The sequence below is a fragment of the Macaca mulatta genome, chromosome 4 (assembly GCF_049350105.2).
Source record: "Macaca mulatta isolate MMU2019108-1 chromosome 4, T2T-MMU8v2.0, whole genome shotgun sequence".
NCBI lineage: Eukaryota > Metazoa > Chordata > Mammalia > Primates > Cercopithecidae > Macaca > Macaca mulatta.
Window position 1 is genome coordinate 130,238,332 of NC_133409.1, and position 15,986 is coordinate 130,254,317.

Consider the following 15,986-nt stretch of genomic DNA (forward strand, 5'->3'; position numbering starts at 1 on the left):
CCTGAGCCACCACGCCTGGCCACCGTAGGCAGTTTTAAACAATCAGGAGCAGCATGAAAGAACTGGGTATGAGGTGTGAGGTGCATGTGGGGAAGGAGCATTCAGTGTGGGGAAGAATGGGAGGGTCCTAAAGACAGTGAAATTCATTCTCCTGCTTAGAGCGAATTACAGATTCATGTGGGTGAACTGAAGCCTTTCCCAGTGTACCCAAAGTTGATTCCTCCTTGTGTTGTAACTTATTGTTCCCTGACTTGTCAATATTGTCCTTGAGGTCAGGAGACAGATTTTCTGAGTAAACATCATGGTACCTAGGGGCTTTTGCTGATACCATGAACGACTCCACATTTCCCCTTCCTTTCAAATATTGATCCTGGATAATATATACTTCTGGTCTTTTTCTTATTATGTGCATTTTTAAACAGTTACTACTAGAAAAAAATTCAACTGTTGCTGAACTTAGAAAGTTAAAATAAGAAATAAATTATTAATGTACCCTATTATTATATGATTATCTGGGTCATATTCTGATCTATATTTGGAAGCTTACTTTTTTTTTTTTTTTAAACTCTTGCAGAAATATTATCTGTGTTTCCAGAAACTGGGAGCCTTGGGGGAAGAACGGACATCACAATTACAGGAGACTTCTTTGACAATTCTGCCCAAGTTACCATTGCAGGTAACTATGCTGAAATGGCTGAAAATAGTTCATAGTTTTAGATGCCTAGGAGCTTATATGTCTGTATGGCATGAGGGATGCAGGAGGAAGCAAGCTTTGCCCCTTCTGACTTATCATGTTTGATAAGTCATGTGTTTGGTTGAGAACAGGTAGGATTTCGGTCCTGCAGTACATGGGTCACAGGAACAGAATGTCCTGCAGACACACTCACAAGGCACAGGCAATTCCCTCAGGTACCCCATCTTGTGAGTGAAGAGAAAGAAAGAAATACAGCTGCTTCTTAACAAAGGTTTACTCCTACTAAAAACAGCCTCTCTCTTCACTCTCCCTTGTTAACTATCTTGATATAGACAAGCAGGAGTGCGTGGGCATTTGCTATACAGATTATTCTGGAAATCACCCGCACCCCAGACTTGGCAAACCCTTTTGTGGACCTTTCTAGAGCCTTGTGCTCTGCCAGGTCCTGTAGTAGGTGGGATGCTTCTGTAGTCGGTGGCACCAAGGGTGTCCTCACACTGTCATGTCACACTTATCTCCCATGCTCAGCCAAGTGGTTCAGTACATCCTCAATGAAGAGCACTTCATTGCATGGCTTTCCTTCTGAATACTTCAAGCTGCCCTATCCTCTGCTGCTCTGCAATCTCTCTTTTCTCCTTCAATTGGGGTGACAACTTTTGCTATTCCATCTACACCCAGCCCTTTGCCTTAGAATAGGAGCCTGTCTACTTCAGTCTGGTCTTGCCATCACATCTCCCCACTGCCTCTCTCTCTCTCTCTCTGTATGTGTGTGTGTGTATATATATACAATTATATATACACACACATATACATGTATATGTGTATGTATACCTATACACACATATACACACACATACATAAATTTCTTTAATTCCCTTTAGGCATTCCATGTGATATTAGACATGTGTCTCCCAGGAAGATTGAGTGCACCACTCGGGCTCCAGGTAAAGATACGAGGCTCACCACCCCTCAGCCAGGTAAGGAAGCCACCAGGGCTGTTCAATAAACTCTGTATATCTTTAATCATGAGGGGCTGATGAGTAGAAATAAAAGGGTTTGAATTCTGTCTCATCTACTTGACTGGCTAACTCAGTGAGCCCTGGGTCCACGATACCATTGTCAAGGCTCTCCTTTCAGGAAGGCTCTTAGTTTTATTCAGCTGCTTAGTGACACTGCACTTCTAGCCCCAGCCGGCTGTATGACCAGTGCCGTCCAGAAGAGACCATGGTCTAGAAAGCATAACTGCCCTCAAGATACTGTTATAGCTACTGGAGGAAACCCCCAAACTGCCCGCCTTCATTCAATGGGTCAGTTGCATGTCCACTGGCTGAGAAGACAGGAGCATTAGCGTGTGCTCGGCTATGCTCAAAACAACAGCATTAGACAAGGCCGGAGAGTGGGGCACAATGGGATGTATTTAAATATGAATTTTTCTCCCCTGTGGGTATCTGTCTGCTGCTTTGAGAAACAGGGATGTATTGTGATGTTGCCACCAGGTTATGCCTGAACTGGGCAGAAATGGAGGAGAAAAGGCAGCTTCCAGCTGTCCTTCTGTATTTAAAGTGTCCACCCCACAGCAGCAAATTAAGAGCACAACACTGGAACACTTTTCTGCTGAGCATTAGAACTGAAGACTCAAGTGTAGTGAGGGATGAAGGGCAGTTGGTGTGTTACCCAGCTCAGAACCACAGGCTGACTTAGTGGTTAAACTACAGGCAGCGAGAGTCAACTCTAGAGGCATAGCACCTACAAGGAAAGTTGCCCAGCAGGGGAAAAAAACCTTTCTAAAGAAAGGGCATTCAGGTATGAAAATGCATGCAAAGTTTTGGCTTGAGAATTCTCCAGCTCCCAGATCTGCAGTTTTTACTCAGGGAAAGCTCCCATCCAAGGAAACAAAACTACTGAAACAAGTAATCGAGATAATGTGTGTTTCCTGTCAGGAAATAGAGTCTGCTCCCTTTTTGGGTATTTCCTGCTTTAGCTACTTGGGTAGTGGTAGGATAATTTCCTGAATGCAGCTGGTTTTGACAGTTAGTGATGTCCTTTATGAAGGGCTTTTGAAGTTTCTTCCACAGAAGCTGGGCAAATTACTACGGAAACCAATTGTTCTCAACCAGGGGCGATGTTGCCCCTCAGGGCACACGTAGCAATGTGTGGAAACCTGTTTGGCTGTTAGACCGGAGGTGGTGGTGGTGGTGATACTGACATCTAGTGGGCAGAGGCCAGGAAGGCTGCTAGACATTCTGCAATGCATAGGACACGCCCTCACAACAGTTACTCAGCCTAAAATATCAATAGTGCTGAGGTTGAGAAATCCTGGTTTAAAGTAATATTTTCAAAATACGCTCTTACTTTTCTATTTATTCCTTATCCACCTCTCCCTTTTAGGAGTTATTGAGGAACAACAGTATTAGTTTAAAATAATAATTACCATAATTACCTTTATTGAGCACTTATCGTATTCCAGGCTCTTTGAGTATATATTTTCCCTTAGTCCTAGTGTATTCTTGCTATTTTATTATTGGTCCTATTTTGATGCATGAGAAAAAATGAAGATGCAAGGACATCAAGGAATTTGCTCAAAGCAACACTTCTAGCTGTGATTCCAGAGTTTTACCCTTAGCCCAAGTTAGTATTCAATATTGATTGTACCTGTGCCTTTGGCCTCGGAGTTTGCTTAATACAAAATATAAATTAATATGATATCATTTAAAATATCACATAATAGCAGCATGACACATATTTGGCTCTGTGTGCAGGTCTACAAATTGAGGCCATGACACTTGAGAAACTTAAGGATTGTCAATGTTATGGGAAAAAAAGGACTTTAGAGAATTGAATTTCCCTGCTGAACTGGGCCTTAAAAGATGCTGAAGCCCACTTCCGGCTTTGGGAAGCACAAAGGCAAGCCACGTCACAAGCACACAATCATATTGTCCTCCTTTTATTCAGCCTCAGCTTCTGTTTGCTCATTCACATTTTCTCCAGGACTTGGTTCTCTTCTCTAGGCACTCTTGCTAAAAAGGCTAACTCCTACGCCAGGGAATGTTTACTGCTTTCCGAAACATTTGTATTTCATATTAACTACAGAACCTTTCATATAACTACTCTGTCTGACTCTAGGTTGACTCACCTTTACAGGTAGCATCTGGGTCATCTTTCACCTTGTAATTTGAAATAAAGTAGTTCCCCAATTTGGGAAGGTGTGCCCTGTGATGTTTATGATGTCTACATGTCTTACAGGCAATCGAGGGCTTCTTTTTGAAGTTGGAGATGCTGTTGAGGGATTGGAACTGACTGAAGCCACCCCAGGGTACAGGTGGCAGATTGTCCCTAATGCCAGTTCTCCATTTGGGTTTTGGTCAAAGGAAGGACAACCTTTCAGGTATGTTGTAGGAAAAGTGGGAGTCCTCATCAAAAGCATCTTTACTAACATAGGTGAGGCTAGGAGACAGATAAGGAAGGCATCGAGATTTCCAGGAATTTATAACACCAGCCAATTCAACAACAACAGAGTTTGACCGTATTCTCAATCAGCGTTGGTCATGCTAGTGCGGGGACAAATTTTGATCAATATGTAAAATTTGTATTTTCCACAACTTAGTTTACAATCTATTTTGGAGATGATTATCAACTAGAATATTGAGCTGAGCCAGGAGACTTGAAAAACAGCAGGGTAAAACATGCTTTAGGTACCTGGTTAAGAGGTAAAACTAACATCTGGTTGACGCCAAAGAAAGATCCAAGAATATGCCCTTTGGGTACATAAGGGAGCAAAGTCTAGGCAGCATACTGTAGGAACAACCTTCCAGTGCTGAAGGTCAACCCAATGGCCCTTGTAGAGCAGAGGAAACTCTTGCGGGTTCTGTGAGACATTGTTTTCAGTAGTAGTAATGGCGTCATGACTATAATTTTCCGTTTAATGGTGTGTAATTCCTTCAGTCTTTTTAGTCCCTTCAAGGATGTAGCCAAAATTTCTAGTATTCTAAAGTAAGCTTAAAAATATAAAAGCTTGAAAATTGCCTAGACATACTGTTTCCTTAGTGTGTTCTCAGTGTATATGTTGAAGGGTGGATCCTTTACTGAATGATGGCTCTCTTTTCCCTTTGAAATCCTTCTTAGAGAGGATGGCTGTGACTCCTGAGTGTGAATTTCAGCCAGTCTGTGACCTCCTCCAAGTATTTTACCATTTTATTAGGTTGGTGCAAAAGTAATTGCGGTTTTTACCATTGAAAGTAATGGCAAACACTGCAATTATTTTTGTACCAATCTAATAGATTTCAACTCAATTTGAAATGAAAAGCTTAGAGAATTTTTAGGCATTGAATAAGCCAAGTAGGGTTGGTAATCTGTGAGCAGTGTCTCCTGAAGCCTTGCTTACTAGGTACTTAACCATGAGTTTATGGTTTTAAAGTGGCAGTTAAGGCTGGATGCTATGGCTTGAGTCTTTAATCCCATCTACTTGGGAGGCTGAGGCAGGAGGATCACTGGAGTCTAGGAGTTTGAGACTAGGCCCTGTCTCTAAAAAGTAAAAAATAAAAAAATTAGCCAGGTGTGGTGGTGTGCACCTGTAGTCCTAGCTACTTGAGAGGCTGAAGTGGAGAACTGTTTGAGCTCAGGAGTCAGGGGCTGCAGTGAGCCATGATCACACCACTGCACTCCAGCGTGGGCAACAGAGTGAGACTCCGTCTTTAAACAAAGAAACAAATAAACAAAAATGTGGCAGTTAATTTGTGGTCCATTGCAGCACCTAATAATTCACCTTTATCACAGTTTTTAATGACCATTTAATAATGTTCAAAGGTAAATCTTTCAGCTACATTTGGTGTATTTGGGAGTGTTAAGGAGTGAGTCAGCCTACCCCAAAAGGCAAAAGAACATTTTGACTTCTACAGTAGGTCTTGTAGGGTATGTCCCTTTAACTGCCGTTTCGAGGAACCACAGGTCAGGTAGTAACTAATTTTCCATTCCCTCTCTCATTAATCTCTTTAAAATCTAAAAATTTTAAATTAAAAAATTAGAATATTTATTTATTTATTGGTAAGTTTATGTAATTATACTGATGGATCTTTAAAATACTTATTTTTGAAGCTATTTTAGGTATAAAATTCTCTCAAAAATAAAGATAATGTATATACATTAAAGCAAAATTTAAAAACATCTTTATATTGGTCATCTGAAGATTTAAGAAAATAGCATATCAGAAAATATTCTCGGTATTTATTTGGGCAGTCTAATTAGTTCCTTAACTATGTCTGCCTATAATATTAGATTGCTGGAATTTAGATATTAAAAATATGATCTTTTAAAAAATGTTTTATGAAATTGCCTGTAATCTTCTTCAAAGCTGCATTTGATGGGTTTTAATTTGAAATTCTTGACATTTTGAATTGACTCTTATCTGTGGATCATAATATTTTTAATTAGAAAAATACTCTTTGCAGGTGTTGCGGTTGCTGGTAAGCTCAGAGCAAACTCTAATAAGCAATCTGTCTTTATTTCTAATAATAAGAATCATATTTACTATAGATTGAGCTTCTACCATGATCCAGGGCCTGCAATAGCTGTGGTAGGTGGTTTTATCAGCTAAGTCTCCATATAGCTGTGTGCTGTGGCTACAACTTTCCCAAACATGACACGACAGCAAGGGGATTTGTGTCCAGTGTAGAGATGTATTGGGCTATTGAGACTAGGCAGCTACTATATCTCTTTCTAGAATATTCTGGACAATCATGTGGCATAAGAATCAGGTTGTTCTTCTTCATTACTAGAAAAGAGGACAAAGTACAAGGGCAACTATTTGTTGGCTCAGTGATTCAGCCTTGGTTACTCTTGCTTGACTCTATGTTCTTCCGCTTTACAGAGCACGGCTCAGTGGGTTCTTTGTGGCTCCAGAGACAAATAATTACACTTTCTGGATTCAGGCAGACAGCCAAGCTTCCTTGCATTTCAGTTGGTCAGAGGAACCAAGGACCAAGGTATTCACTGTCTTCTTATTTTCCTTTTCTCTGTTGCCAGTCCTATACCCATGAAGAAAGAAAGAATCAAAGTTAAGGCTCTCTGTTTTACAGATAGTTTTAACATGCCATTGGATGATCAGGAACTTTAATTGTTGAAAAAGAATTTGGTTGAGTGTGAACCTACTATTTATTGAGCACTCACTGTAAGCCAAATGTTATGCTACATCTTTTACAGAACTTGTCTCTAGTTCTCACTGCATCTCTGCAAAATGTATGTATATATGCATATATATATTATGTATGTGTTTGTGTGTATACACACATATATACCTAAAGACATGTGTATGTATCTTTTCCACATGAAGAAATTGAGGCTTAAAAAGATTGTGTGGGCCAGGCGTGGTGGCTCATGCCTGTAATCCTAGTGCTTTGGGAGGCTGAGGCAGGCAGATCACTTGAGCCCAGGAGTTTGAGACCATCCTGGGCAACATGATAAAACCCCGTCTCTATTAAAAACACAAAAATTAGCCAGGCATGGTGGTGCATGCCTGTAGTCCCAACTACTTGAGGGGTTGAGGCAGGAGGATCACCTGAGCCTTGGGCAGTCGTGGCTGCCACTGCACTCCAGTCTGGGCAACAGAGTGAGACCTTGTCTCAAAAAAAAAAAAAAAAAAAAAAAAAAAAAGAAAGAAAGAAAGATTGTGTGCCCAATCCACTTGGATAGCAAAAAGGCACATTCAGGATTCAACCCTAAATTTACCTGACTCCAAAACTTGTGCCTTTTCCACTAATTTTGGGTGGAGATGTAGGCAGCTATATGTAGGAATTCCCCATCAACATTGAAGGATAAGAAAAGATGCCTTTAACAGCAGCCAAAATGCAGTTATGCCGTTGACAAAGAATCACAATATTTTCCTCAAATTATTACTATGTTTCTCTGAAATTGGTTTGCTAGTTGGTTGGAGAAATGTCATAGATTTTGATGTGATCAAGTCATTCCAGGTCTCTGAAGGGCTTAATACTACCTTCTCCATAGTGTCATGTAATCCTAGGGTTTAGGTTGGTTGTTCCTTCTGTGAACATGGCCCATCTACTCTCATTTGAGTACTACTCAATTGAAAGAGATGATAGATAGACAGGTAGATAGAGAGCTGGAGAAGCGTAAATAACCACATGGCTGAGGTAACTGGGTTAATGTGTTAAAAGGCAGATCAGTTCAAAACTCTCTTGTTAGTAGCAGTTCAGACACTTAGTGTTTGAGAAAGAGATGCCTGGAAGCTTCATAGTGTTGATCATGATATGCTTATTTGGGCACAGGTGAAAGTGGCCTCTATCAGCGTTGGCACTGCTGACTGGTTTGACTCCTGGGAGCAGAATAGAGATGAAGGGACCTGGCAGCAAAAGACTCCCAAGTTGGAGCTGTTGGGTGGAGCCAAGTACTACCTGGAAGCAGAGCATCATGGGATAGCCCCAAGCAGGGGGATGAGGATTGGTGTCCAGATTCACAACACCTGGCTGAATCCTGATGTGGTCACTACTTACCTCCGGGAGAAGCACCAGATCCGAGCCCGAGCCCAGAGACTTCCAGAAGTACAGGTCTGTGTGTCTTCCCAGTCGCATGGAGCTGAACTCTGGAAGGAATAAAGTCCCGCGTAGCCGGAGCACTGACTGGGAGCCTGGGGACCTGAGGGGTCGTTATAACCTTCCTGTCAAAGAAGTAGGATATCTGTCTAACAGCATTGTGAAGATGTTTACAAACATGTGATGTCTTATTCCTGAGATTATCTTACTCATTGAGTTAGTTTTAGGAATTTAAGTTCCAAGTAAGTCTTCTTTTAGAAACTTATTTCCCAGAAAAGAGACAAGGTCCTCTAAAAGTCTTCTTTGAAAAGGTCGTGTCCTTTGGGTCTCTCAGCTGTGCCCCATATTTTCATTGAACAGTTTTTATGTATTATAGTTTTTGTTGTTCACTTTTTGGTATACAAAGACAAATCAATATGAACTCTGCCTTCTAAAGCTTACAGTCTAATAGTAAAACATGTACACAAATAACCATAGAACAAAGTAGAAAGTAACAAGTGATTTAAGAGATTAAAAGCTGGCCGGGTATGGTGGCTCATGCCTGTAATTCCAGCACTTTGGGAGGCCAAGGCGGGCTGATCACAAGGTCAGGAGATTGAGACCGTCCTGGCCAACATGATGAAACCCCTTCTCTACTAAAAATACAAAATTTAGCTGGGCGTGGTGGCACGTGCCTATAATGGCAGCTACGTGGGAGGCCGAGGCAGGAGAATTGCTTGAACCAGGGAGTCGGAGGCTGCAGTGAGCCGAGATCATGCCAAAGTATTCTGGCCTGGTGACAGAGTGAGAGTCCGTCTAAAAAAAAAAAAAAAAAAGCTTCATAGAACTTACTCCATAGCAAAAGTATAATGTGCCCTATACGGAATGTGTTGGAAACAAAGCAGAGACTGCATAAGCCTCCAAGAGAGGGTGCATGCCATGGGGCTGCTTCCGCCTGCTGGGCTACCCTTGGGTGAGAGGGGCTGAAAGTGCAACATTCAGTGGCAATTGTTACATCTCATACTGTCTATCAAGGGGCACAGATAAATAGGGAGACTGACACTTATATTATTCTAACAAAAGTTCTCATTAGGCAATGATGCTGTGTTCTCCAGAGATTTCTGAATGGTAGGGCATCAAAAAGTTAAAATTATAATAAGAAGGAAATAACAAGCTGAGGAGGAAATGTCCTGCGTTCTTAGATTGTCTCTCTGGCTTAATTAGCACCATCATTTAGTCTTGTCTCTCTTGACTTTTTTAGGTGCTGAATGTGTCAGGCAGAGGAAACTTCTTCCTTACTTGGGACAATGTCTCTAGTCAGCCAATCCCTGCAAATGCCACAGCCCATCTGGTGGGAGACTTCTTTAAAAAATGAGGGATGGGGGTGGGAGAACTGGGGGTGGTCTTTATGCTCATGATATAAATTTCTGGCATTTTTTCCTTTGTAATAGATTCAAACAACCATTGAGGAGTTACTTGCAGTAAAATGCAAACTGGAACCCCTTTGGGCTAACATCCTTCTCCGGCTTGGATTTGAAGGAGGTGCTGTCCCTGGCTTCACACATTCTGACTGTCTTTTTCATCACGGTCTTTTTTCTTTCTATAAAATGAGAACAATCCCCATTTCCTCTCCAAGGTGATAACAGAGTAAAAAAAAAAAAAAAAATGCAACCAGGATTTGGACACTGAGTGGCTGAGGGACTGGCACTGTGCTTGGGAGTGTGATGCTCAGTGTGGGTGTCAATAGAAAGGAAAGGCATTCCTCCTGGGCTGTGAGGTAGAGTGCAGCACCCTCCTATACTCCCCATGCCACGTGCTGGGAAAAGGTCAAAGACATAGGTGAGAAACATGCAAACCTAGCCAAAACCATACTAATCTTCAAATTACATCTAAAGGAATTACTAATTAAGAAAGTGGTCTTAAGAAATTCTTAAAATGTGAGGGTATGTTTTTAAAACTACTACTAAGGTGAACTAAATTCTAGTTATTTTTGAACACCTCTTCCATCTTGATATTCCTCGTCTTTTTGCTTCTCAATAGTTTTTCATATCCCGCTACACAGAGAAAATGCTAAAGGATTTTCAAGGCTCCAGGGAACACAGAATGAGTTTCTTATCACTGGAGCCTTCAAGCCAGGGGTGCTGACCACTCATGCTGTGGCCAGCTCTCCCAGGGCTGAGGGGCCCATATCATGGTGAACAGGACAGCCCCTACAACAAAGAATTATCCAGCCCCTAAAATAGTAATAGTGCTGAGGTTGAAAACTCCTGTTCTAAAGTCTTCTTGTGCCAACAACTTTGCCCCTAACTGAGTTAGAAACCAAGGATGCTGGGGAGTTAGAGTTGAGGAACTGAGGCTCAGAGAGGTTGAATTACTCAAGGTTGCATGGGTAATTGGGTTAGAACAGGGGTTTTCTTAAATGAGATACTCTAAAGTCCTCATGCACACATGTCGGGAAGCTCTGTCTTATTTAACATCTATGCCTGTCTTTCTATTTTATCTGAACTGCATCCAGGCCTAGAAGTTTCCAACTCTGATGGGGACCTCACCAGTGGGACGGAACCCTTCTGCGGCAGGTTCAGCCTCCGTCAGCCTCAACACCTTGTCGTAACTCCCCCGGCTGCCCAGAAGGGCTATCGGCTAGATCAGTATACACATGTGAGTAGCAGCCCTTGTTCTTCCGGGTCAGGTGGGTAGGGATTGGTATTGCTCTGTGGATTCGAGACTGAAAACTCAGAAGCACAAAGGAGTGATTGCTGTGATCTGCCCAAGGTGTTTCAGGCTGAGGTTCTAGGTCTCTCGACTGCTGTTTCAGGTATGAACAGACACTACTGGTCCCCACTTGTGTGTTGTTACATGGAAATGCCTTTGTATTAGCTGTGAGACCCTGAAAGGTTTTATTCGCTACAATATTTTCTTTGATCTCTAAGAGTGCAGACTGTGTCATTGGACAATCTGGTTTTAAATCCTGATTTCACACCCAATGTGCCTTCCATGTCTGTCTTAAGTACAGTTTGCCTTCATTTACTCATCTGTAAAATGGACAGTAATGTGGTCTATCTCTCAGGACTGTGGTATAGATTAAATGAGATAATGTAGTAAAGTGCCTGCACAGTTAGGACCCAGTGAAGGCTAATTATTGTTCCTCTAGCTGTTGTTATTATTGATGGATTGAATTGTCTGATGCATTTCTCAAATACCTCTTACATCCTTTGCTTCGATAGCTCCACCACCCTTGTAAAAGAAGTGCAGCTGATTTGCACTTTGGGAACCGGAATGAGTTTTGCTGGAGTGGTGGAGCTCATGGCAGTCGTTTCTAGTCTTTTCCTAGTCCGGCTGCTGTGGGAGTTGGGGCTAAATGGTTCATGCTTGAGCTCCTCCCTTCTTCAGCCTCATCTCTTCTGCAGGGGCGCCCAATGGAGGTGATTTTGCCCCCCAGGGAAGAGTTGGCAATGCATGGAGACAGTTTTGGTGGTCCAAACTGGGGAAGCGCTATCAGCATCTGGTGGATGGAGGCCAGGGAAGCTGTTGAACATCCTATAATGCACAGAATAGCGCCTAAAATATTGATAGCAGGTTGAAAACTCCTGCTCTAAAGTCTTCTTGTGCCAATAGCTTTGTCTCTAACTGAGTTAGAAACCAAGGATGCTGGGGAGTTAGAGCTGAGGAACTGAGGCTCAGAGAGGTTGAGTTACTTGCTTGAGGTTGCACAGGTAACTGGGTTAGAACAGGGGTTTTCTTAAGTGAGATATTCTAAAATCCTCACTGCTGAGCACAGTGCTAAGCATGACGTGTGTGTTTTTTTTTTTGGCCTCAGAAAAAGTATTTATTTGTAGTTTTCCCCAGTTTTATTTAGGTAGGTAAATAACAATTTAAGTTATTTGTCTCTCTGGCTACACTAGTAAGCTCTGGAAGGGCGGGAACTGGACTGACTCTCTCAGAGCCTATAGCAGGGTTCTAGGGATGTGGGCTCCTCACTACATATTGTTTGAATGACTGCTTTTTGCACTAATAGTACTGAAGGACTTATTTGGTGTCCATAGCTGTGTCTTGCGTACAAAGGCCACATGAACAAGATCCTGAAGATGACTGTGTCCTTCACAATCGGCTTTCAAAACATGGTAAAGAACACCACCTGTGACTGGAGTCTCACGAGGACCAGCCCCAAGAGGTAGCTAATCGGTGGGGAGGCGTGGTGGGAATTTGGTCAGCTGGGAGGATTCGCTCTCTTCGGGACAGTGATCCACCTGAGGCACTAATGGTCTTATATTTGGGCCTTGTATACTAATTTGGGGATTTGAATATATTTTATTTGACAAAAAAGTTTGACTCGAGAGCAGTTAGTTGTTAAGAATATACTACTCCCTAGAGGGAGTCTGACATTTCTCATAGGAGTAGAATCGTAGAACAGCGAAGTTGGGGGAATCTTAGAGAACATTCTTTGACATGACAGGTGGAGGAAATTTGGGGCCCCAAGAATTTGTGATTCATCAAAATTCATTCAGCTAGTGACCCTGGAATAAAATTCAGCCGTCTTGATCCCTTGATTCAGTGCTTTCCACATAATTCTCATGGGTCTTGTAAATGGTCTTAAACCTAAATGAAACTGGTAATGTCCAGAAGTCTCAATCTTCTCTGTGGCTATAGCCTAACATTATAATTTGCTTAAGACACACAGTTAAACTGTAATTTGAAAATGCTGCTGACATTGCATGTCATGGATGAATGATTGACTTAAAAGGTGACTCCTGGTGTTATATCCGAGGCTGAGCTGAGCCCATCTTGGGTGGGATGTTTGTACCCATGGCACCTGGGACTGCTTGGGTGCAGGGGCTCATGGGGTCTCTCTCCTGGCTGCATAGCCTGCAGACCCCCCAGGTTTGGGAACAAGGGCTCTAACGGGAGAGGACTGCAAGTGCTCGCTGAGAGCCCAGTTCCACTCCACGCTGTTTTTCAGCTGGCAGTTCCGTTGCACTGACCTCTGGGAGACTTGTGTGCGTTGCTCCGGGGATCTCCAGCCCCCTCCGGCAAACTCCCCAGTGCTGGTTCATCAGATTGACCTTGTCCCTCTGGTGCAAGAGACGGGCCTGTTCTATGTGGATGAAATTATTATTGCAGACACAAACGTAACAGGTAATCAGCAAATTCTCTCTCCTCCACGAGCCTATCAAATGCCTGCCTCAAACTTTCCTGCTAGGGGTTACTGTTTTTTTTTAATGAGGAGAGAACAGGTGATCCTCCTTTTTGCCTGCCTTGGCTCTAGAAAACAGATGGGGCTGGGATTGTGTGCCTTTGGTTCTATGTCTCTAGTCCCTCTTCTTTCCTATTTTTCCCACTATTTGCTTTTGCTTCTGGTGTCTGTACTCTTAATCCAGTTTTCCCACTTTCTTGCTGGGAAGTCTTGGTTTCTTCATCTGTAAAATGGGTATAATAAGAACTCTACTTCATTAGATTACTGTGAAGATAAAGTTTAATATAAAGCACTCCTTACTGGCCTTGTCCATAGAAGGTGCCTAATAAATATAAGCAATTATTGTTATTATTATTATCATCATTAGGCTAGCAGGATTTCTCCACCTCTCCATGAGTTAATATGTCATACCAGGTGCTAGAAGGAACACAGCAGTGTCTGTCCCTGTAAATGGGCTAAGAGTCTGATCTACAACCTTCAAGACAGATGCAGTGAGAGTTGGAAGGTAATCATGTTCTTCAGAGAGAAGGCCCTTGTCCTTTCTGTCTCTCCAGACTCTTCCCACTCATTATTTAGCGATCAGGCCTGGCTTTTCCTTCCCGAAGTTTCCCTTGACCACTCTTGGGCACAGTGGTCTCACCTAGCTCTTGCCCGCTAGTCCAGGGCCCTGCTGAGGTGGCCGTTTGTGATATGCACCCACAGCCAAGGCAGAATCGTGCAGTTTGCCCTCAGTGTCTTCGGGCTTCCAACTTTTGCTCATGTTTCCTTCTCTGTCAAATTCCTTGTGGCTTTGGGGCTCAGCGAGCCTACTTCTTATAGTTTCTTTCCCTCTCCAAGAAGAAAAAGATGATACCTTCATTTACATTTTGATTTAGAAAATGTACAACTTTTCAGTCCTTTGCCTAAACATTGCAGTACTGAAGGCAGGGAAACTTGGGGATGGGTGGCAAGAGGACTCTTTATCAGCCTTGAAATTACATCGTCTTCGACTCTCATCGAAATCCCATCTCTCCTCTGTTTCCATAGTTTAAGTGTTTTGGGGACATCTGGGTCATTGCTTATTGTTCCAAACCTGTTTGTGCTCTGGCACACTTAGAAAATGACACTACTCAAGCGACGTGCTAGGTGACTACCTGAATTTTTTGGTGCTCAGGACAACTGGCTGGGGGGTCTTTTGGTGACCCCAAGTGCTGCCTCAATTTCCAGAAGGCTGAGGGAATCAATATTTCATACACTGGAGCCCACTGGTTGGAAAACTCAGGACTGGATAATAGGTGCTGTTCCGTTTTTCTTTTCTCTTCCTTTAATGCCATTCTGCCTCTCCAAACACTTGAAGCCAAGGATTCAGAACCTTTTCTTACTGCCCTCACCTCTTTGCCACCAAATTCTCTGTGTATCTGGAATCATCCAGGGGTGTGGTGAGGTGGGAGCAGGAAGGGAGAGGGCAGAGACAAGAGGGAAGATGGTGGTGGCATGCATGAAACGGTCTGCCTCCCACTTTGTCACATTAACCCTGCTGGCAGTGGCTGTTTTCAGAATTATTTAATGGCAACAGAAACTACACAATTGGGCTAAAATTCATAGTTAATTGTATATCATTTATGTGATCTCAATTTTATACTTGATGGTATTCCCCTGCCTAATGTCCTGTATGAGACTTCGTTTTATCTCCCACTAGCACTGGACAGTGGTAGCTTCCATTTATTTCTCATTTAGTTCTCAGAAGCCCATGAGTTGGTCCTGTTATCCCCACCTATGGATGGGGAAACCAAGGCTAAAAGGAGTTGAGTATTTTGCCCCAATTCCCGCAGCGAGGCTGTGGAGGAGATCGGAATGTAGTGATCACCCAACCTGGAACTGAACCTTCAGTGATTTTACCCAGCTGAACAAATAATCATTTATTGACCACCTACTCTATGCCTAGCATATGCTAAGCATCAAGCATGAGAAGATGAATTATACAAAGATGTTGCCCTTAAACTCTTTAAAGTCTCCATTGTAACCAATCTTGGGGAGGAGGCTAAAAGGATATTGATATTGTGCTGATCATTTTAAATCTTAAATCTCACTAAACTCCCCTTGTCAGGTAGATTACTATCAATCATGCATGTCATAATCCCTACTTCACACGTAAGAAAACTGAGTCTAATGGAGTGTGTGTGGATTAGCTGAGTGGGAATCCAGTAGAAGTGAAAAAATCAGGGTTTGACCAGTGGTCTCTCTTAAAGCTTGCACTCTTTCTGTACATGTGCTGGCTCCACACTGTGGATAAACACCCAAATGCTCCTGTATGTGCCTCTGAGTGTAGTGCTCCTAAGAGAATCACCTGAACATCCCTAGAGATGCCAGGGGCTATGGGAAGGAAAGGAGGAAAGGGTGGCAGGCTACACTGCAATAAATTAACTGTGTAGGAGTGCCTCCAAGAGCATAGGGAGTGACATTTTGCTGGCTGGAGGGTTATTGAACTTTTCTATGGAATCAATCTTCATCTCCTTAAATCAGGACCTCGCATTTTCCTTTTTGTACTAAATGGAATGGCCTATCCTCCTGCCTCATCTCCATGTGTTCTTTATGGTAGCAG

At 42.6% G+C, this 15,986-nt stretch overlaps 1 protein-coding gene across 2 annotated transcripts in view; it reads left to right on the top strand.

Moving 5' to 3' along the window:
* PKHD1 (PKHD1 ciliary IPT domain containing fibrocystin/polyductin) overlaps nt 1-15,986 on the top strand; it is a 465,580-nt gene that overhangs the window by 18,296 nt on the left and 431,298 nt on the right. For both annotated transcript variants that reach the window (XM_077999818.1, XM_077999819.1), the window contains exons 11-20: nt 575-676; nt 1,576-1,671; nt 3,938-4,079; nt 6,558-6,672; nt 7,972-8,250; nt 9,476-9,565; nt 9,666-9,756; nt 10,730-10,872; nt 12,258-12,385; nt 13,172-13,347. In XM_077999818.1, coding sequence (XP_077855944.1) covers nt 575-676; nt 1,576-1,671; nt 3,938-4,079; nt 6,558-6,672; nt 7,972-8,250; nt 9,476-9,565; nt 9,666-9,756; nt 10,730-10,872; nt 12,258-12,385; nt 13,172-13,347 — 1,362 coding nt within the window. The remainder of the gene's footprint in view (nt 1-574; nt 677-1,575; nt 1,672-3,937; nt 4,080-6,557; nt 6,673-7,971; nt 8,251-9,475; nt 9,566-9,665; nt 9,757-10,729; nt 10,873-12,257; nt 12,386-13,171; nt 13,348-15,986) is intronic.